At 48.1% G+C, this 21,504-nt stretch overlaps 1 protein-coding gene across 3 annotated transcripts in view; it reads left to right on the forward strand.

Annotated features, from left to right (window-relative positions):
• Nucleotides 1–21,504, forward strand: part of MXD4 (MAX dimerization protein 4) — a 52,705-nt gene that overhangs the window by 1,737 nt on the left and 29,464 nt on the right. For all 3 annotated transcript variants that reach the window (XM_020992216.2, XM_078148554.1, XM_020992217.2), the window contains exon 3: nucleotides 13,735–13,764. In XM_020992216.2, coding sequence (XP_020847875.1) covers nucleotides 13,735–13,764 — 30 coding nt within the window. The remainder of the gene's footprint in view (nucleotides 1–13,734; nucleotides 13,765–21,504) is intronic.

Consider the following 21,504-nt stretch of genomic DNA (forward strand, 5'->3'; position numbering starts at 1 on the left):
GCTCGGGGACTTTAAAAAACAGCCACTAGCACACACATATAATTCCTTCCCCTACTCCCAAGGGTCTGGAAAAGAAATGCTTTCTACCTTTCTTTGTACTCTCAGTACAGTGCCTGGCACGTAGTAAGCGCTTAAAACGTGTTGTGGACTGACCGACCTCCCCCATGATACCAGATGCGCCAGTGGAACTTGGTCAGCCAGTCTCTTGAGCTGAAAGAGCCCCAGCCACCAAGTCCAATCCCCCTCCTTTCAGGGATAGGGAAACGGAGTCTCAGAGAGGGGGAAGGGACGTGCCCAAGGTCATGCAGGTTTATATGTGCTGCGACTTAGAACCTGTGCCTCCTCCTGGACTCCCCAGGCTTCTCTCTCCCACCCATCCCAGGTTTGCTGTCTGCCTTTGAGGGAGAAACTTCACATCTGGACAGTGGTTTTTGAGAGTTCCAGTCTATAGGCAGCCCCCACCCCCACCTTTGATTTTAATTGGAAAGCGGCTCCTGCTGAGTGAGGGTGCGAACTGTGCCCTCCCCCCAACCCCAGTCAGAGCCGGACGAACTCTCGGATCGGATCAGCTCGGCACTGGCTGAGGCTCCCTGGGCCCTAGCTTTGTTTGCCTAAGCAGACCATGCCCAGAGAGCGCTGTGTACGTGCCGAAGATTCTCTTAAAGGGGCCGCTCCTTGTTACGTGGTAACTCCTCCGGGTCCTTTCTCCTGCACCACCTACAGTTGCCAAATAACGGGCCTCGGGCTCATTGTACTTAAGCCCTGCACTTTCCGGCATACTTCTACTTTCCCTTCCTAAAGAAGGGGAGGGGGAAGCAATTGTGTTCTTGTCCTTCTGAAGGAAAATCCTTTCTAGCAGAGGGACTTGAGAACTACCTCCTCCTTCCCTGGTCAGTACCCACCCTTCCCCCTCCTCCGAGGGCTGCTTAGCACCCTGCCGTCGAACTTTATTGGTGTTAGAACTGTGTGACTGAAAGAAAAAGCAAGGACCAGCCCTCAGGATGGACTCATTGGGCATTTATTAAGGGCCTCCTGTGTGTCTGGGAATTGTACTAGCTAGCACCACCTGGGCCAGCAAAGACAAGCAAAATGGTCCCTGCCTTCAAAGAACTCTCAGTCTAACGGGGAAGGTTTTCTGTGCATAAATACGGGTATATTAAAAAAAAAAAGCAGAGGACAAGACAGCCTTGGAAGGGAACGCTCCAGCAGCTGGGGAAGGTGGGGGGAGGGCACCAGAAAAAGCCTCATTAAGCTTTGAAAGAGGGTCAGAGTTTTTACCAAGGGCCAAGACCAGACAGTATAGTATGGACCACTGAACTTAGTGTTAGACCTGGGCTTGTTTTTAACTAGCAGTGTGACCTTGGACTTCCCCTTTATAGGCCTCAGTTTCCTCATCTGCGCTACAAGAGGTGAGGAGTAGGAAATCTCTATTTCTAACCCCAAACCCTGTGAATGTATTTGAAACCAAGGTCCCAGCCCAGACCTTTTCTGTTCTGTGGACCCTGAACTGAACTAGAACTTCTTGAGAGCAGGAGGAAGTGCTGGGGGGGAATGGGGGATAGAGGAGATGGTTTAAAACAGAGGGAAGGGAAAGACTTTCCCTTTGCCTTCCTTTGTGGAGACACCCTGCTTGGGGGTGGGGAGAATATTTTCTAGTGGGAGGCAGCTTTGGTACCATGGAAGGCACATTAGATTTGGAATTCAGGTTCTACTGGCTGTGTGACCTTGGGCTCTTCATCTGTAAGGTGGTGCTAGTAATGCCTGTATTACCTGCCTCACCAGGTTACTTCAAGGAACAAATGAGTGGGAGAAAAACTTGGTAAGGCACTCAGGGCTCTTTAAATGCCAGCTGCTATTATTGGTGATATTATTATTATTTGTTCACATGGAAGGTCCCTCGGAGCAGCCTGGCTTTCATTTAGGAACTGGGGTCTGGGCACTCATTGGTCACTTTGGGTTAGTGATACTGGAATAGGGCCTGTGGGTGAAGTCTCTGAAAGGGAGCTTTGGGCTTTGGGGCAGCCTTAGAGCAGGGCAGTTCCTTGGGCCCAGGCAAGCAGGGCAATGGTGTGTATTGTTTATTGTGGGGCAGGGTGTGGGTGTGTGTGTGTGCGCGCATGCAGGCATGCTTGTGTGCACGTGCGCAAGATGTCCATGTTGGCAGGGCTGCTCCACCATTGCCTGTCGGTCCGTCCTTGGCTTTCTCTTTCCTGGTACTTTGCAGAAGTTGGGGGTGTTTGTGCCCAGCAGCTGTTTTGAGGTAGTCAATCTGTCATCGGTCACAGGCAGCAGAATTCCAAGCTTTACCGGCTGGGCAGTGTGGTGACGTCCACCAGAGTGGGCCTTTTTCATCCCCGATCTCCAGACTTTCTGCCCATCGCAGCTCTCCCATCTCCTGCTCTTCTCGTGTGGTCAGATGATTTAAAAAACACCACCACAACAAAAGCAAACAACTGCATACAGATTGGATTCTGTGAGTCTCCTTGGCGTCTCCCCCATGCACCGTGGGTCTTTGCGGTGGCTGCAGCTCTCCGGGAACCAGGGTTCCCACATGCTAAAAGCCACAAATGATTCATATTTAGGTCTTCATCGATACATGAGCACTCTGTGCCTGTGAGAGGTGCCCGCAAAGTCCTGCAAGGACAAAGTGAGGGTGGTGGGCCAGGTGATATCCAAGAACCCTCCCCACTCTGTAGGCCCAGAGGAGAGGTAGTGTGCCAGGGTCCGGGGAGGGGGGCAGGTAAGGAGACCTGGATCTGAATCCCTCCTTCTGCAGTCTGTTGTCATTTCACATCTTGGGGCTTCCTGGGCTCCCCTTGCCTATAAAATGATCAGGTTAGACTCCGTAGTCTCAGAAGCCCCCTCCTGTTTTGCCATTCTGTGCCCTCAAGATCCTTCCAGCTCTTGGGGTGAGGTTAAGTTTTTTGCTGCAGCGCATAGGAGGGATCTTGCTGTCCTGCCCATTGCCGGGCCAGGCCCTTCTATCCCCAGCTTTTCAACTTTCTCTTTCACAAGAACAAAGCTCAGAAAACCCCAGAAAGTGGTAAACATGTGACCAATAAGGAATCCTAGCAATGTCTCCCGTTTCCATAACACTTTAAGGTAGGCTCACTAGTGCTTTCCTCACAGTTTACTATCCCCGTTTTACAGATGAGGAAACTGAATCTCAATGAACTGATTTGGCTTTCTGGCACCCAGATAGTTCAGTGTTGGGGCAGGAAGAGAGGGTAGGGCTTTTGACTCCATGTCTGTGATACCTCTCCGCTCCCCTGAGGGACCACTCCTTTGGGTAGGAGCCCATTTTCTGGCCCTGCTCCCAAGCTATAATGGGAGGGAATAGGTGCTTAGCAAGGTTGGCTTCCTTGTAGGGCCAGGTCTGGGGTCTTCCAGGCTCTTCTGCTGATAGAGCTTGAGGGAAGATGATTCACGGCATTTGGTAATTCGGAACTCTCCTCAACCTTGGTCTTGTTCCCCAGTATGTGTCTTTCCTCTTCAGTGACAGTGTGCCTATCCCTGTGCTCGGTTGGGTGGGTGGACAAGTTAGGCATGAGAGATAGGCCTGCTCTCTTCCCTCATGCAATTTTCTTGAACCAGCTTGAGGGACAGAACTTGGACCAATAAAATAATTCAAGCACAGTCTGGTCCCAAATCTCTGCAAGTGTCCAGGGAGCTCAGAGAAGGAAGAGCCGTGGATGGTGGGGTGGGTTGGTCTGGTCTGATCAAGAAAGGTCTCTTGGAAAAGGGTGGTGCTTAAGCCAGGCATGGAAGGTGCCTCAACAAACATGTACCTAGTCCCTACTATGAGCAGGGGTCTGTGGTAGGCCCTGAGGAGACAGACTTAACTCCCACACAGGCCCTGCCTTCAGAGAGCTTACAGTCTAACGTTGAGGAAGGAGATGCATAGGACAAGACATATGAGTGAAGTGAAACTGAGAGGTGATGCGAAGAGAGAGGCCCTGGTGACAAGAGCCGTGAGAAGTTGGAAGGTGTCAAAGTGGATTGAGCGCTGGGCCTGGAATCAGGGAGACCTGAGTTCAAATAGAGCCTCAGACACTTACTAGCTGTGTAACCGTGGGCAGGTCCCTTAACCTTATTTGCCTCAGTTTCCTCCTCTGTATAATGGGGATAAGAATAGCATGTATCTCTCAGGCCTGTTGTGAGAACCAAATGAGATCATATTTGTGAAGTGCTTAGCACCATGCGTGGCACATAGAAGGCACCCTATGAATGTTAGCTGCTGCTGCTGGTGGTACAAGGAAAGATTTCATGAATGAGGTGGACCTGGAAGAAGGGAGTTTTCAGGAAACCTAAGATTTGGAAGTAGGTTAGGTCGACAGTCTTCCCATTCATAGGGGCAAGAAAAGAGACAGAAAAAGACAGGAGAAGAGGCTAGCCCAGGGGTGGGGAACCTGCGGCCTTGAGGCCACATGTGGCCCTCTAGGTCCTCGAGTGTGGCCCTTTGATGGAATCCAAACTTCCAAGTGGTCTGGAAGCTACAGGCTCCCCATTCCTGGGCTAGGCAACAGGTCATTTTAGTTGAAACAAAGAATGTGGGAAGGGTGTGAGAGGGCCAAACTGATAGGTTGGAGGCTAAACGTGAAGGGCCTTGAATGGATGGCAGTTTCTGCTTGTTCTGAAGGTTTTTGAGTAGAGTGGTGATATGGTCTCGTGTTAAGAAGCTTCCTCTTCTGAGTATGTGCAAGGTGGTTTGGAGAGGGAGGAAGAGAGGCTACTAGTTAGGAGGCTGTTGCAGAATAAATGAGTGTAGGATCTAGATGGGCAGAGAAAGTAGAATTGGACTCGAGAGTGTAGTAGAAGGAGCATAGGCCTGGGACTGAAGGAACCTGGGTCCTGCTCCTGCCTGCGTAGAATCTTAGACTGTTCACATTGTGACTCTTGGTCTCTGCTTCCCCCATTCATAAAATGACGTGGTTAGGTTAGAGGGTACCTGAGGTCCCTTCCAACTCTGATCACCTCAAATCCTGTGCAGTGTAGGGGACAGAGCGTCAAGCACATGGTCTGACGACCTGGGTTTGAATTCTGCCTCAGCTGCTTGTTCCCTGAGTGACTGTGGGCAAGTCACTTCCCTCCTTTGGCCCTCCGTTGCCTCATCTGCCAGCAGAATGAAGGGGTTGCAGCTCTGTCTGTGATCCGGTGTGGGGAGAGCAGTAGGATTGTGAAGAGGCAGGGAGACATTCAGCTGGAAGAGTCGGATGGGCCCGCGCTCTAGCCTCAAATGGCCAGGCCCAGGAGTTGGGCCATACTGGGACAGGAAATATGTAGCCGGTGTGGGGTGGACTGTGACTCCTGGACATAGGATGATGAAAGCCTGGCTAGTGGCTATTCCAGGTTGCTCAAGAGTGGGCATTTCCTCCAGTTCTGTCAGGCTGCCTCCCTGCACGTAGCCTTGAGGGCGTACAGTAGGACAGTTGAGTTGGGGCATGTGGGGCTCAGGAGGGAGGAGGGACAGTGATAACCGCGTGTAAATCAGAACAATGAAAAGGCAGCAGCTAAGCTTGGCTCAGGAAAAAGAGGAAATAAAATGCGTATCTCTCCCTTCGTTAGAGATCTGGGGGGGCCTCTAGGTACCGAAAGTTACCCCTTTTCAGGCTCTGCTTGCTTTTTTAGTTCTGTTTAACTGTTCTGCTTTGCAGGAACAGGTTCGATGTTGGGGACTGGTCTGAATGGAGAAATGATTGGTTTGTTGTTGTCTTTTAAGGCACAATTTAAAAGACATTTAAATAACAATAAAACAGGTAAGAGACAGAGAAAGAAAGAAATGATCTCAGGGCCTGGAGTCAGGCTTATGATACCTGCCTTAATGATATCATAGCTGTGTGGTAGGAATATTATTTAATTAAGCAGGGTAGGTTAAAGACTGGCAGCTAGGTGGCGCAGTGGATATAATACCCAGCCTGGAGTCAGGACAACCTGACTTTAAATGTTTGAAACCTTTACTAGCTGTGTGACCCTGACCAAGTCACTTAACCCCATTTGCCTCAATTTCCTCATCTGTAAAATGAGCTGGAGAAGAAAATGGCAAACCACTCCAGTGTCTTTGCCAAGAAAACCCCAAATGGGACCACAAAGAGTCAGATATGATTGAAACAACTGAACAACAGTGAAGGTTAAAGAGGGAAAGGCTGGGGCAGGCAGAGCGAGTCAGGCTAGAGGAATCCCTAGGATTTGGATAAACTAAGAGAAGTAGAAAGAAGCCTGGACAGGCAGTCAAGAGACCCAGGGTAGAAGCCTGGTTCTGTTACTGCTTTATTGTATGACCTTGGCCAAGTCACTTGCCGGGGTAGGGGCAAGTGATTTTCATGTATATTGATTGAAGATCAGCTTAAAAACTTGATGGCTTTTCAAATGCTAGGATTTAAAGCTGGAAGAAACCTTAGAGATCAGTGCATATCAATTATTGCTTACGCTATGTCTTTATGAAAACTTTCCCCACATTTCTCTTTTACTGGTGCGAATGTTCAGAGGAGGCCAGCTAGGATGGGGAGGGCCTCGAATTTGTTCCATGTAAACTTCAATGGAAGGACCTGGGAAGAGAGAAGTGAGTGGGCATGTGAGCCGTCTCATTGTGATCAGGAAAGGGATTCAGCTTCTCCTGGTTGGCTCCAAAGGGCAGAAATAGGAGAGTGGAAGGCAAATCGAGGCTTCCTATTGGGCAAAACTGGCTGTCCAAAGGTGGGCTCAGAGGTCTTGAGGGAGTTAAAAAGTTCCTTCTCACTGGAAGCCTTTAAGCAAAGACTGGATGTTCGGCCATTTTAGATGGTGTTGAGGATAGATGTATAGGTGTGGGTGGGACTAGGTGGCTGGTTCCCTTTAAAGGCTGAGATTCTGTGACTTTACAGAAAGGAAACTGAGGTCCGGAGAAGTGAAGGGACCTGAGCCAAGTCACACGGGTAGTAAATGGAAAAGGCAAGACTTGAACCCAGGTCCATTGACCCCAGCTGATCTTACTGTTGTTTTATTTCACCTTGATGTTTCCCTAATGAATGAAGCCATAGGTGAGAAGCAAATGAATCAGGGCTCCTGGATGAGGTTGGAGCATTGAGATGAAACAATTCTCTCCTGGTTCCCTGGTTGGAGTCTTCTAGTAATACCTGTGTCCTATATTATTAAACTTTTTTTTTTTGGTGAGGCATCAAGGTTAAGTGACTTGCCCAGGGTCACACAGCTAGTAAGTGTCAAATGCATATTATGAACTTCTGAAAGTTTTAAAACTTTCAGATAAACCAAGGATAGTCAGAAGAGCCCAGGTATAGGAAGTTGGGAGCCTTGGGTTTGAGTCATGGATTTGCTACTGACTCATTTACATGACCTTGGGCAAATCGCTTCCCCACAGTGCACCTCAGTTTCCCCACCTGAGGGTGTTGGCGTAGATTGTGCCTTAGCTATAAAACCATGTGACTGGTGTTCAGATGTGAGCCTATGTTAGCAGAGGAGAGAGGCGCTCAGAAATTGGATCAGGGTGGAAGGAGGGAGTGCTATTGGTTATTTCAGAGAGGCCTCCTAAGAGAGACCTTAGAACACAGAACGTCAGAACTGAAGGAGCTCTTAGAGGTCACTTCATCCAACTCTTTTATTTTACCCATGGAGAAACTAAGGCTGAGGGAAAAGAAGCAACTTATTCGAGGTCAAAGAATTCATCCGGGGCTGGGATTTGAACCCAGGACTCTACCTCCAGTACAGCTTTCCCTCCATGTTTTCCCACAATGCCATGAGTTGCCAATGAGGTGGAACTGTTGTGGATGTCCGAGTGTTTGGTAGGTACAGTTCTGTGAGCTCTGAAAATTAGGGTGAGGCAGCTCTGTCCATCCAGAAGCAGCATGGCGCAGGGTGGGGAGGCTGTTAGATATGGAGCCAGGGGAACCCCTGACTTCTAATCCCAGTCTTAAGAGTAGCTGTATGAAGATGGATCAGAGGAACTTAGATTTAGAAGTGAAAGAAACTTTCGAGAGCATTTCATCCAACCCTCTCGTTTTCCAAAAGAGGAAACTGAGACCCAGAGAGAGATTGAGTGATTTTTCCAAAGTCACACAGGTAGTAAGTGGCAAATCAAGGGATTTGAACCCAGGTCCTGAGACTCCAAATCTAACACCTTCCCCATTGTATCACAATGCTTCCGTGGCAATTCCCTGAACCGCTAAGCCTCAGTTTCCCCATCTGTTAAATGGGGAGCATAATATTTCTGCCACCTGTTTATGCTCTGTAAACCTTAAATTAGCGCTATAGAAACCTGAGTTGTTGTTGTTTGTTCAGATTTGGGGGGTGGGAAGGAAACTAGGAGGGAGGCAGGCCAGGTTTGACAGAAGTGAGGAATAGAAATCGAGTCATTTCTCAAGAAATTGAAATTGAATGAGTTCTGACAACCAGGGCTCCTTCTGCAGCTGCTAGATAACCGTGATGGTCAGTTCTATTTCCGGGCCCCACGTCATGATGACTGTAAACCACCTCCCCCTCCACTAAGTTTCTGTTTTCTGAAAAGGGGTGGAGGGAAGGCCAAGAGGACGACGGCCCCTTGCGGAGGCAGCTCTGCTTGTACCACAAGAAACACTGCTTGTCCCACCAGCACAGCCTGCTCCAAGGAGAGCAGGAAGGCAGATAGGATAGAGTTCCCATCGGCAGCGTGGGGATGCCCTGGTACTGGCTGGGCAAGAAATGGCAGCGGGTGGGGAGCTATAGGGCAGGATTGGCCTGTCGGGGATTCTTCATAACTACAACAATAACAACAATAAACTAGAATAATTATATTTGTGTTATATTTATTATTACATCAAGCATTTATATAATTCCTACTGTGTGCCTGACACTGTGCTGAGCACTTTACAAGTATTGCCTCATCTTATCCTCACAATAATTCTGGGAAATAGGTGCTTTTATTATCCCCATTTTACAGTTGAGGAAACTGAGGCAAACAAGTTTTTATGTGTGTGTGTTTTTGTGTGTTTTTTTATTTTTTATCTGTAGTGGTTACACAGCTAGGAAATGTCTCAGGCTGAATTTGAACTCTGGTCTTCCTGACTCCAGGCCCAGTCACCGGGCCACCTGATAGAATGTCCCAACTGGAAGGGCCCTTAGGTCCAGCCGCTTGATTTATGGCCAAGGAAACTGAGGCCCAGAGGAAGGGAAAGGACTTTTCCAAGGTCTTGCCACTACCAACTCTAACAAGTCTCCTATTTCCAAACCTAACTCTCTTTGTATTGTTCCTATTGCTTATAGCTTCTGATGTGGGGAGCCCCAAGGTACAAGGGCTCCGTGGGGCTCTGTGTCACAGCATCTTTGGCTGGGCATCAGGGTCTAACAGAAAGGGCAGTAGATTTGAAGTCAGGGGGCATAGGTTCAGATCCCTGCCCTGCCACTCAGCAGTTGTGTGCCCTTTGGAAAGTCACTTCCTCTCTGGGTGCCTTAGTTTCCCTCATCTGTAAAGTGAGGATGATGACTCCTGCTCTCACTCCAAGGTTGTCTCGGGCTCAGATGTGCTTATGGTCCTAAAGCGGACAGCTAGAAGGGGGTCTAGTTCTCCTTAGCACTGTACAGAGGAGGAAAGCGGGCCAGAGAAGGGAAAGAAGGAAGCATTAATGAAGACCCTACTGTGTGCCAGGCACCAGGCTCTGTGCTTTTCGAATGCTGGCTAAACAAGGGATGGGGCCTGTGTCCTCACCTTCAAAGCCAGTAGTCATTACACCGTCCACTCTGCCTCCAATATGAGCTCTTCCTGTTGGTAGAAAGAGTTCTGGCCTAGGAATCAGGAGACTGTTCTCAAACGATTTGAATCCAGTTTCCCTGTTAAGGCCTTCGCTATATGTGAAGTGATATGGGGTAAACTCAGTGGCCTCTGCAGCTCTAATGTTCTCTAAATAATACAATCTCCTTTTCTAGTAGATTTTTTCAGTAAGGAGAGACGGCTATCTGGGACATGTTTGGGGCTGCCTGGGGACCAACTCACGTGCCTGCAGGGGGAGGAGTCAGCTTCCATTGCTTTAGGATGAAATGTTTTAGGTGAAGTTTCCAGTCTGGACCCCCATGAAGGCTGAATGGACAAGTGATTTGTGAAGGCAGAAAAGTCAGATTAAAATAGCTACAATTTCCCCACAGTGCCCCTCTCACTTCCTCTTGACTTATTGAAATTCTTCCTAACCTTCAGGGCCCTGGTCAAGTTTCTCCTCCCCCAGGAAGCCTTCCCTGACCACCTCAGCCCATAGAGATCTCTCTTGCCCTGCACTCATAGGGTTTTCTGTATGTGCTGCTAATTATATGCTGCTTCTCGTGGTTAGTTACTTTGGTGCCTTGACCTTTCTCCCCTGTCAGACCATGAAGTCCCCAAGGGTAGGTAGGGGCTGCACCTCATGACAGTTCCTATTCCTGCAGCACTTCAGAGTTTATCAAGGATGGTAATAATGATGATGATAACTTATTGATTATTCAGTTTATGCTTTCCATGCAATACCTCGGTGAGCCAGGGAGTATAAATATTATTGCTCCCATTTGACAGATGAAGAAATTGAGGGAAAAGGGGTATGCCTGTGGCCAGTGGGCAGCCAGGATGGGACTCATAGCCAGGCTTCTGCCTCCTTACATATCTCTAGCTCCCGCTGGCCTGGTGCAAGTCCCCAGTTACAGGAGGTGCTCAATAAATGCTCATTGGTCAGTTAGTCTCAGAAGTTACCAAGTAAAATGGGGTGCACCCCTCACGAGGTAGACCATGTTCTGCCCCACCCTCAAGTCTCTAAATAATTTTTTATTGATATCTTTTATTTTCACATCACTTTTATTTACAGATAAATCCTTTGTGCCGAAAATAAAAAAAGAAAAAGAATTTAAAAAAAGAAAGAGTAGCTAGCACTTATGTTAACGTTCAAAGGTCTGCAAGTGCTTTACAGATATTCTCACTTGATCCTCACAGGGACCCTGGAAGGTAGGTGCTCTTATTGTCCCCATATCACAGTTGAGGAAACTGAGGCAACGAGAGATGAAGTGACTCACCCAAGGTCACATAGTAAGTGTCTGGGGCTGGATTGCAACTCGGGTCTTCCTGACTTTGGGTATATCCGTTGCGCTAGTTTGAAATTAGTTAGCAAGGCTAACCAACATGTCACCTGAGCCTGACAGTGTATGCAGTGTTGCACACCTGGAGTCCAGCACCTCTCGACAAACTTGGCTGCAGTGGGTATGTGACGGAAGGCTAGCTGTTGTTGTTAGCCTTTGGGCGGTCCAAGATGGCCAGGGGTTTTCTTCCCCTCCTTTTTTTCTAGGCTCTTGTCTCAAAGGGAAGGAGGTTGTGGATGGAACAAGGGAGTGTGGTCAGCAGCAGAGAATTCTGGTCTCGGGGTGTTGAAAGGGGGCACTACTGTGTCGGAAAAAACATGTTGCTATGGAGGGGGTGATTGAACTGGAAGATCTTCCAGGTTTCTCTGGCACCTGATGGTCTGTAGTTCTGGGATTGAGAATCCTTCTTGAAGAGTGTGTGTTTGGTAGAGAAAGGAAAGGAAACGAGTCACAGTCTGTGAAGGAGACCAGAACGTGGCCACCCTGGCCTAGGGAGTGAACAGAACCATGAATGGTGGGTCAGGAGGCCTTCACTCTGGCATGCTAGTGCTGCTTGGTTGAAACCTCCTCCTGCCCCTGTTTCTTCATTTTTAAAATGTCTTATAGAGCTCCAGCCTTGGAGTCAGGAGGACCTGAGTTCAAATCCAGCCTCAGACACTTGACACTTACCAGCTGGGTGACTCTGGGCAAGTCACTCACCCCTGGTAGCAAAAAAGTAAAAAAATAAATAAAATGTCTTGCCAGCTTTGGAGAATTATGGTGAAGATCAGATAAAGTATGGATGGGAAAGCCCTGAATGTAGGGCCTGCTATGGCTACTGTTCCTAATTGTCACGTCCTCTTGGTGTTTGCTCAGGCTTTCCTTAGGTCATGAGAGGGATGGGAGGAGAAAGCTAAGGAAAAGAGAAGAGGACACAGCTGGTCCCCTCTGGGAGTTGTGTGCCGAAAGACGAAGCTTCTCTTGCACACAGAGCCATTAATTACCACTGCAGGGCCTGAGGGAGTTCTCCTGGAAAACGGAGAAAGGGAGAAATTCCTGTGGGTTGTTCCTCTCAAGGAAGGCTTCCTGGAAGAAGCAGGACTGAGTTGGTCCCTGAAGACCAGGATAGCCTTGGAGAGAAGGAAAGAAGGAGAATGGGCATTTCAGGTAGGAGAATGGTGAACGAACCATGTGGGAATGAAGCAGATGGAGGGGAGGCCAAGAGGAGACAACTTAAGGGTAGGAGTAGGGGTGGGAATGTGTGTGATAGGGAGCTGTAGGAAATCAGGGTGGAGACAGGCTTCAGCCACATTGTGAAAGGCCTTGAATGTCAGGCCCAAGAGTGTGGGTTTGTGTGGGAAGAGCTGTCATAGCAACAGGCATTGAATAAGCATCTGCTGTATACAGAATACAGTGCCAGGAGTGAGCGCCTATCCTCAGGGAATCACGTTTTAGTTGGAGGATGAGACAGACAAAAAGACCTTATTATTGTAAATACTGTGAGAGAAGTGTGAGAAGTATGAAACAAAGTGTTGGGCAAGGGCCCTCCAGTGCAGGGAAAGGGTTAATCCTGGCAGATGAGGCCCTAGAGCATAGGGGCTTGATGGATTCCTGAAACTTCACAGCTGGGTGGACTCAAGAGAGCTTGTAGGCCATCCTCTTCCTATGACCCGGAGGATGTCCAAGCTGGGTGAGTGGGCGCCTCGTGGCCTGGTAGCCGGCCAGGCTTGACCCCGCCATCACCAAGAGCTAGGAATAGGAGCCAGAAAGCCGAGTTCTAGCCCTAGCTGGGCACTGGGGTCTTGGGCCTGTTACAGGATTTAGAGCAACAAGAGGCTTTGGAGAGGCTACCTATTTTACAGGTAAGGAAACTGAGGCCTAGAGACAAAGGGATTGCTCAAAGCCCTGAAAGTAGTAAGTACAAAGGATTGTTAATATTACTAATAGTATAATTCAGCTGTATGTGCGCCTATTGTGACATTACCGTTAATCATTCCTGTTGCTGTTGCACTTGGAGGTTTGCAATCAACAGCAAGCAGTTGAATAAGTGCCTATGCTATGCCAAGGCCTGTGCCGGGTTGCAAGTAAATCAGACCCAGCCCTCAGCAAAAGCTAGAACCGGAAGGGCCCTCAGAAGCCACCTAATCTAATTCCATCATTTTACAGATGAGGAAACTGAGACCCCTTGCCTAGGGTCACACAGGCAGTAAGTGACAAAGACAGGATTTGAACCCTTGTCTTTTGACCCCAGTGCTAGTGTTCTTTTGACTCTCATCAGCCTTGTGAAGGAGAAGAGTATAAGTATCCTTATCACCATTTTACAGATGAGGAAACCGAGTCTTAGAGGACCAAAGGGACTTGCCCGGGGTCCCATAGCTAGTCAGTGAGTGTCTCAGCTGGGATCTGAGCCCAGTTCTCCTGCTCTCCTCCCTCTGCTTCTACGTGGCATTTGTGGGATTTTGAGATGCCTCCCTGCCAACGTCAAGGCTGAGCTCCCACTGAAAGCTGGCCTGGGACTGGCTTCCGGTGTCTCCATTTCTCAGCTCTGTCGCCATTGCTCTCGAGCTGGGAGGCCCTGGGCAGGGCACCTGGGCCACCAAATGCCCTCACCAGCCGAGATACAGATTGGTTTGGGTCACAATTATTCACTGAGCCCCGAGACTTACTTCTGTTTTTTGTTTGTTTTTCTCTGGACAGGTCTTCACACAACGAGCTAGAAAAGCATAGGTAAGTGCCCAAAAGCCTTTTTTTTTTTGTCATGCTTTAGAATGGCTTTCTCATACCCAGATTTCTGTCTGTCCGTCTGTCCCCATGTCAGGTTAGAGGAGGCCTGGAGTTGGCTCAGTGAATATGTCTGAATTCCTTCCATTCTGCCTCTGGGCTAACATGGCTTGAGACAAGTCTGTCCTCTGATTTTCTCCTTACACCGAGCGTGGGCAGAGCTCCTTTCCTCCATCTTGGCACCCCTCCCTCGGCTACTGCTGCTTTTTTTAAAGGCTGTAACTGTATAAATGTTTGTGGGGAAATAGAAGCTTTTTTGGGGGGAGAGTGGTAAAGAGACTCCTTACACCAGAGGAGAGTTGTTGGCGGGGCGCAGATAAGGGGGGGAGGCCCAGTTGGATCCCACCAAAGAAGCTGCTGCTGGGATTGGCTTGTTGATGATTACCTAGGAGGAGTCTGGATTTCTTGGGATCCCATGTGGGAAAAGGAGATTCTGTGTAGAGAGGAGTGGAGCCAGGCTGCACGGGCCTGAGCATTCAGCTGGGCCAGAACCATAGAGTCAACAATAACTCACATGTGGACTGAATTCTTCATGGCCACAGATGATTTCACCAAACAGGCTGGGATCCTGGGCTTGCTAAGACTCTCTTAGTGGGACTTCAGCCCTGCCAGGTCCCTACCAAACTGGAAAGGCTTCAGGTAATCAATCAACAAACATCTATTAAGTACCTATGTGAGCCAGGCATGTGTTAAGAGCTGGGAGTACAGAGATGGAAATGAAACAGTCCCTGTCCTCTAGGGCATTGTTATTATAATTTTATTATTATAATTATTATAATAATAATTCCATTCTTCTTAAGGGAGACGGCATGTATCCATCCAAGATTGGGGTTGTCTTTATTTGAGCACGTCTGTGGTTTGTTTTATCAGCGTATTGGGAGCGTTCCTAGGAGGACCTTCGATCAAAGGAAACCCCTCTCTGCACCTTGTAGCTCTCGATTGCTTCCTGGACACAATGAGAAGTTTGGGGACTAGCCTAGGGTCATATAGGCAGTAGATGTCAGAAATGGAGCCTTGAGTTTGGGTCTTTCTGACTCTGAACTCACTGCTTTCCATATGTATTTATAAAAATAAATAAAGGTAATTTTGGGAGGGAGGCACCCTCAGGTGGAGGGATATGGAAAAGTCTTCCATAGGATGGAGGGTTTGATCTGAGCTTTGAAGGACACTGGGATTCAAAGCGGCAGCTGTGACCCGATGAGTTCGTGGCCTGGGACTATAATTAATAACTCCGTTTTCTTTGCCATATTCAGCTTTACAGATAGTGCAAGTTTTATTATTTCCATTTCACAGATGAGGAAACTGAGTCCCAGAGAATTTCAATACCTTTCCCCCATGATTACATAGCTAATGAGTACAATAGCTGGCATTTGAACCCAGGAAGGCCTGCTGATTCCCAGCACTAAGTTGTGCTTAGTGTTTAGCAGTGGGTGGGAACTCAGAGACCGTACAGTTCATCCTCCTCATTTTAGAGACAGGAAAACCGAGGCTGAGAGGGCTTTGCTGAAGGTCACCTGGGCTGTAAGGTGCTCAGGTCTCTGACTTGAAAGGCAAAGCTCTTTCTGTTTCACCCCAGCCCTAGACTGTGTGTGTGTTGGCCAAGAACTAGACCAGTCAGGTACACATTTATGCAAGATGGATTTGAACACAACAGTTCATAAAACCCTCTACTAAGGCTTAGAGGAGAGCTCTATATTTTGACCCACAGAAGAAAAATCATGAATTCTTTGAGTAGTTTACAAAGGGATTTCTTCCCAGCAACCCTGTGAGGTAGTACAAGTATTACCCTCATTTTCAGATGAGGAAATAGGCTCAGAAGTTAAATCCAAAAGGGAGATGACTTCCCCAAGGTCACACAGCAGGTGTCATAGGGCCAGTGCCGAAACCTGTCTCTTGGCCATGATGTCTGGTTGGGAGGCATCACTGCTGTCAGTCAGTTGGTTAGCACCTACATTGGAAAACCCTGTTGTGGATGTGGGCTGATAAGAGTATATTGACCACCTCCCTCGTCTTGTATGCTGGGCTTTTTTGCCTGCCTCATTGAACTTGAGATGCACTAAAAACCCCATGTCCTTTGAAGACAAATTGCTTGCTAGCCGTACTTCCCACCTTATTTATACCTGTGATATTGATTTTTTTAACCCATGTAAGACTTTACATTGACTCCTGTTACTAGATTCTCACTGGTCAGTTTGGCTGGATCTTTCTGAATCCCAACTTTGTCACCCATCCTCAGAGCTTTGCATCATCTATGCCTTTTTCCATGTCGTTGATAAAGATGCCAAGCACTTCACTAGCGACTGCCTTCCAGGTTGACACTGAGCCACCATTGATGACTTGGGAGACTGGCTGTTGAATCTCCAACAAAACCCACTACCCACCTCTATTTACCTCCAAAAGAATGGCATGACTTTTGTCAAAAGCTTTGATCATGGGGGCAGCTAGGTAGTGCGACGGACAGAACACTGGCCCTGGAGTCAGGAGGACCTGAGTTCAAATGCAGCCTTAGACACTTGACACTTAACTAGCTGTGTAACCCTGGGAAAGTCACTTAACCCCTGATTACCTCACCAAAAAAAAAAAGTTTGCTCAGGTTGAAGTAAAACATACCTGTAGCACTCCTTTGATCTGCCATCCTAGTGACCCTGGCAGAAAAGGGAAGATGGGTCAGCCTGGAGTGAACTGGGCTTGGTGAGGTTGTACCAGCTTCCCCCGCCTTTTTCTTTTTAAATCACTACTACCACTTCTAGGTATTTACTAATTGTCACTTTACTAATAGGTTCTAGAATTTGGCCAGGAATCCACAATCAGACTCAATGACCCCTCATTTGTAGAGTCTGTACTCCCTTCCCTCGTTCTTCTTTTTTTTTTTTTTCATGAAAAGGGAAGAAACCTCTCAGTGACTCTGAGATTGCTTCCCTTCCCCTCCTCCTCCGCCCAACTCTATTGAGAAATAATGTGTTTTTCTCTGTCTTCCCATACTCTTCATAACCTTGTTCTTGTTTGTGCGCTTTCCTCATTCCCCCTTTCCAGATTGTGAGCTCAGTGAGGAGGGGGCCATATCCTAGTCATCAGACCTTAGGGGCTAGAGCTGGAAGGGCCCTTAGGGACTCTGTAGTTCATCTTTCATTTTACAGATGAGAAGACTGAGGCCTAGTGATAGTAGTGATAGTAGCAAAAGCGGCATAGAAACATAGGTCTTCCGATGCATCTGTGTGTTTGTAACAGAAAACACGGGGCCCTGTGGAAAGAAGATAGATGCCCAGTAAAATCTGGAGTAGGAAAGGAGAGAACAGCACATCCATACCCTGACCTCTTCGTGTATGAGCTGGCTCTCTTGTGGGTGGATGAGGGAGAGGGCAGAATGAGAAGCCATTGCAAAGAGGTAGAGTTCAGCCCTGAATAAGGAGAAGTTTCATAATCGTTAGCAGTATCCAAATGTGGAATGAAAACTGGGGGTTTTCCTTTTTTTTTTTTTTGGAGGCAATTGGGGTTAAGTGACTTGCCCAGGGTCACACAGCTAGTAAATGTCTGAGGTCAGATTTGAACTCAGGTCCTCCTGACTCCAGGGCCAGTGTTCTGTCCGTTGCACTACCTAGCTGCCCCATAATGAGCCACTTTAGTTAAACCCTTCCTGACTTTCCCATTGATGGAGGCATTTAAGTGAGCATAGGACTCCTTGTAGAAAGGATCCAGATTAGGTGCCCCCCCCCCGCAAAGTGACCTCTAGCTCTGAGACTCTGTGCTTGAACCCAGAGGTTCAACAGCCAGTCTCCCAAGTCATCAATGGTGGCTCAGTGTCAACCTGGAAGGCAGTCGCTAGTGAAGTGCTTGGTATCTTTATCAACGACATGGCAAAAGGCACAGATGACGCAAAGCTCTGAGGGTGAGTGACAAAGTTGGGATTCAGAAAGATCCAGCCGAGCTGACCAGTGAGAATCTAGTAACAGGAGTCAATGTCAAATGTACTTCAACCTGATTAGATTTATTCCCTTCCTAGGAAGCCTAGGAAACATCATGTAAATTCGGAATAGGAAAATGAACCAAACAAATAAATTGGGAATGATTTTACTTTCAATATTGAGCATCCTTCTCACGCATTTAAAAAGCCTATTTGCAGTTACAGAAATCCAATTATTTATGAGTTGCCCAGAAACCAAACTCTTACATAATGTGAGGTTCCCCTCAGCTAGGGAGCACCTTTAGTCCTGAAGGCTGAGGAGAGAGGGAGAAAGGAACAGAAAGTGTGGGATGGTAGAAAGGAAAGCTGTCCTGTCTGTGTGTTTAGGGTGGATTAATGCAGCCTTGAAGAGGAGATGCAGTGTGAGTGCTAGCAGGCCTTGCTTTGCCACTGACCAGCTCTGTGACCTTAGGAAGAGTACACCATCCCTTTTCTTTTCCTCAGTTTCCCCATCTGTCAAATGGGAACAATCCTGTTGATCTGCCCTTCTGTGTTAAGGATCAAGGATTAAACTGAGTGATCTCAGAGGGCCCTCTCCATCCCTTGCCTACTTCTAGCTGTGACATCTAAGATTTCATCCAATAAGTAGTGCTGGAGAAGGGGCCTTCCAGGGGATAAAATAGGGTACGACCCACTTGGAGAAGGTAATTGAATCCTGTAATGGGAAGAAGAATGCCTTCCCCCACCTCTGATCCCTGGTTTTAAAATGGAGAGAATAGTGCTGGGACTGCTGCCTTCAGGCACTGCCAAAAAAACCATAAGGCATTCCAGAAAGGTAAGTTCTTATCATAGTAGATTGGAGTGGAAAGATCACTAGATTTAGAGTCAAGAGACCTGGGTTTCCCATCCCAGCTCTGCAGCTCACTAGCAGGGTGAACCCTGGACCTCAGTTTCCTCTTCTATAAAATGAATGGCTTGGATTAGATCAGGGGTTCCTAACCTTTTTTTGTGCCATGAACCCTTTGGCAGTCTGGTGAATCCAGGACCCCTTCTCAGAACCATGTTGTATAAAGTAAAACGCATAGGTTTGTAATGGAATCCAGTTATATTGAAATATAGTAATCCGGTGAAAACTAAAAAAAAAAAAGTTCACACATTGCAGGTTAAGAACCTCTGGGGAAGATCATTTTTGGGGTCTCTTTCACCTCTAAATACTGTGATATGATGATGATGGTGGTGGTGGTGGTGGTGGTGGTGGTGATTGATAATGAGAGAAAGTGTGCCCAATTTCCCAGCCTCCCCCTGTAGCCTGTACAGTCATACATCTTCCCCCTCAGCGCCAGACCTGGGTACGTGAAGAAGACACAGTCCTCTCCCTACAGGTGTTTAGTAAACGTCTGGGGTCAAAGGGACGGCCAGCCTGCCTGCCTGCCATCCCTGGTCATTTCAGGCCCTAGGTGGGGCCAGAACACACAGTTCTGTAGCTTGTGTTTCCTGGAAGGAGAGTCTCCCAAGAGAGGCCCTTGTATAGAAGAGCTTGGGCTGGGGACAGAAGGTTCAGAACAGTGGCCACCTGGGGAGTGGCTAGATCCTCACATAGGGCTCTGTGTTCCTGCCCCCCTGCAGCTGAAGTCTCTCATACCTCACGTTTCTGCCAAGGTCACATTTCCTAAGGGAGCGTCCCCATCCACTGTCTCTTCTGATCCTCACAGTATCTGGGGAGTCTGAGAGGGCAGGAGATGAGCCCCATGTGGGGTTCAGAGGTCACAATGGGAGTTAGACACCAAGCCAGGACTCGGATAAAAACATGGATTTCCATAGCACCTTGAGGTTAACTAAGCCTTCTCCTCAAAACAACACTGATACAATTCCATAGACCCATTTTAATTTGTCATGTTTTTCCAAGAGACCCATGATGATTAAGTTATTACTGATTAAGTGCTTTTTTTTTTTTGGTGAGGCAGCTGGGGTTAAGTGACTTGCCCAGGGTCACACAGCTAGTAAATACCAAGTTATAGACCCATTTTTTCCTTGTTCCCATGGACCCAGCCATCCCCTCATCTGCTTTAGGGGACAAAGCTCACGTAGTGGGAGCAGAGAGTGATTGAAAGACCCTTGTTAGACATCAGAGCTGGAGATGACCTTGGCAGTAGAGCCACGGGCTGGCATGACCCAGCTGCAGAAATGCCAGTTGGATTGGCAATGTTCCTGGGTAACAATGCTGAGTGTCCAGGGGATGTTCTAGGGGATGTGGGCAGGAGGAACTCAGCAAAGGGGCAGAACCCGTTATCAGCTCCTAGAGGAGAGGGGGACTCCCCAGAGGAAGGGTTCCAGTGCAGCCCACTATAGTGAGCATTCATCTTCTTTCATAGGGGTCCCTCGAGAATGCACTCATCTTCCACAGCACCCAGAGGCCTTGGGTGGGGGTGACAATAAGGAAAGCATTCATGTGTTTGCAGGTGCTCTTGGCCTCGCCAAGCCATGCTGTGCTAAAAAATTCTGTTCACTTCAGTAAGCCTTTATTAAGCACCTACTGTATGCTAGTCACTAGGGACAGGGAAACAAGGGAAACCATTCCCTTCCCTTAAAGAGGAGGTACATACAATGTAATTCCCCAAGGGAGTTGATGGATACTTGGGGGGATGAGGAAAGGCCTCTGGTGGCAGGGGCAGGGGATACCTGAGCTGTGCTTGGAGGGACAGCCCATCCTGGAGTCAGCCTCAATTTGAGTCCTGGCTTGGTCACTTCCTAGCCTTGTGACCTTGGGCAATGTGGCTTCTCTGAGCTTAACCTTCCTCCTCAGGTCCCCTTAGCTCTATCATTCACAGATATATGAGTCCCGCAGGCAGCTCCACTCTGCAGAGGTGCAGGAGCCTAGGGGAGGGTTTCCCTACAAAACTCAGCCTGACATCCGTGAAAGGGACAGGACAACTCCCCCTTCCTCCTCTGCCCTGTTCAGCTGTCTGTCCATCTACATCCAACCCTCTCAGGGCTGTGTGCTCAAAAGACGCATCTCATCCTTTTTACATGAGCATGCCCGCTTCCCAGCCCGGGCAAGTAAATAAGGTTCACCATCTTAGATCCCTGTACTGAGTGGGAGGTTGAGGTGGGGGATCTGTAAGGTTCCTTCCAGTCCTGTGATTCTGTGCTCCAATGAACTATTGTAGAGGGTGCCTCCAGCTGCCTCCCCTGTGGGCTAGAATCTCAGGCTTTACAGGGGTTAGAGCTGAAGAAACTGGAGCTCAGAGAAGGCCCCCAACTTGCCCAGGGTTACACAGGTTATAAGTGGCAGAGCTGGGACTTAAAATTAGGACTGATGTGTCTAAGATTCTTTCCATTACGTCATCCTGCTGCCTCCCCTCCAACTCTAACCATGTACTCAAGTCATAGAATGTAAAATGGCTCAGCTGAAAAGGACATAGAAGAGCATAGGCCATCAGGACTGGAGGGACCTTATTGCAGAATGTCAGAGCTAGAGACACTTTAGAACACAGAATATCAGAACTAGAAGGGATCTTGGAACATAAAATGTCAGAGCTGGAGGGGATCTTGGAACACAAATGTCAGAGCTGGAAGGGACCTTAGAACACAAATGTCAGAGCTGGAGACACTTTAGAACACAGAATATCAGAACTAGAAGGGATCTTGGAACATAAAATGTCAGAGCTGGAAATGCTTAGAACACAAATGTCAGAGCTGGAGGGGTTCTTAGAACACAGATTGTCAGAGCTGGAGGGGATCTTGGAACACAGAATGTCAGGACTGGAGGGGATCTTGGAACACAG

This window comes from Phascolarctos cinereus, unplaced genomic scaffold (assembly GCF_003287225.1).
Source record: "Phascolarctos cinereus isolate Bilbo 61053 unplaced genomic scaffold, phaCin_HiC Scaffold_9;HRSCAF=440, whole genome shotgun sequence".
NCBI classification, from domain to species: Eukaryota; Metazoa; Chordata; class Mammalia; order Diprotodontia; family Phascolarctidae; genus Phascolarctos; species Phascolarctos cinereus.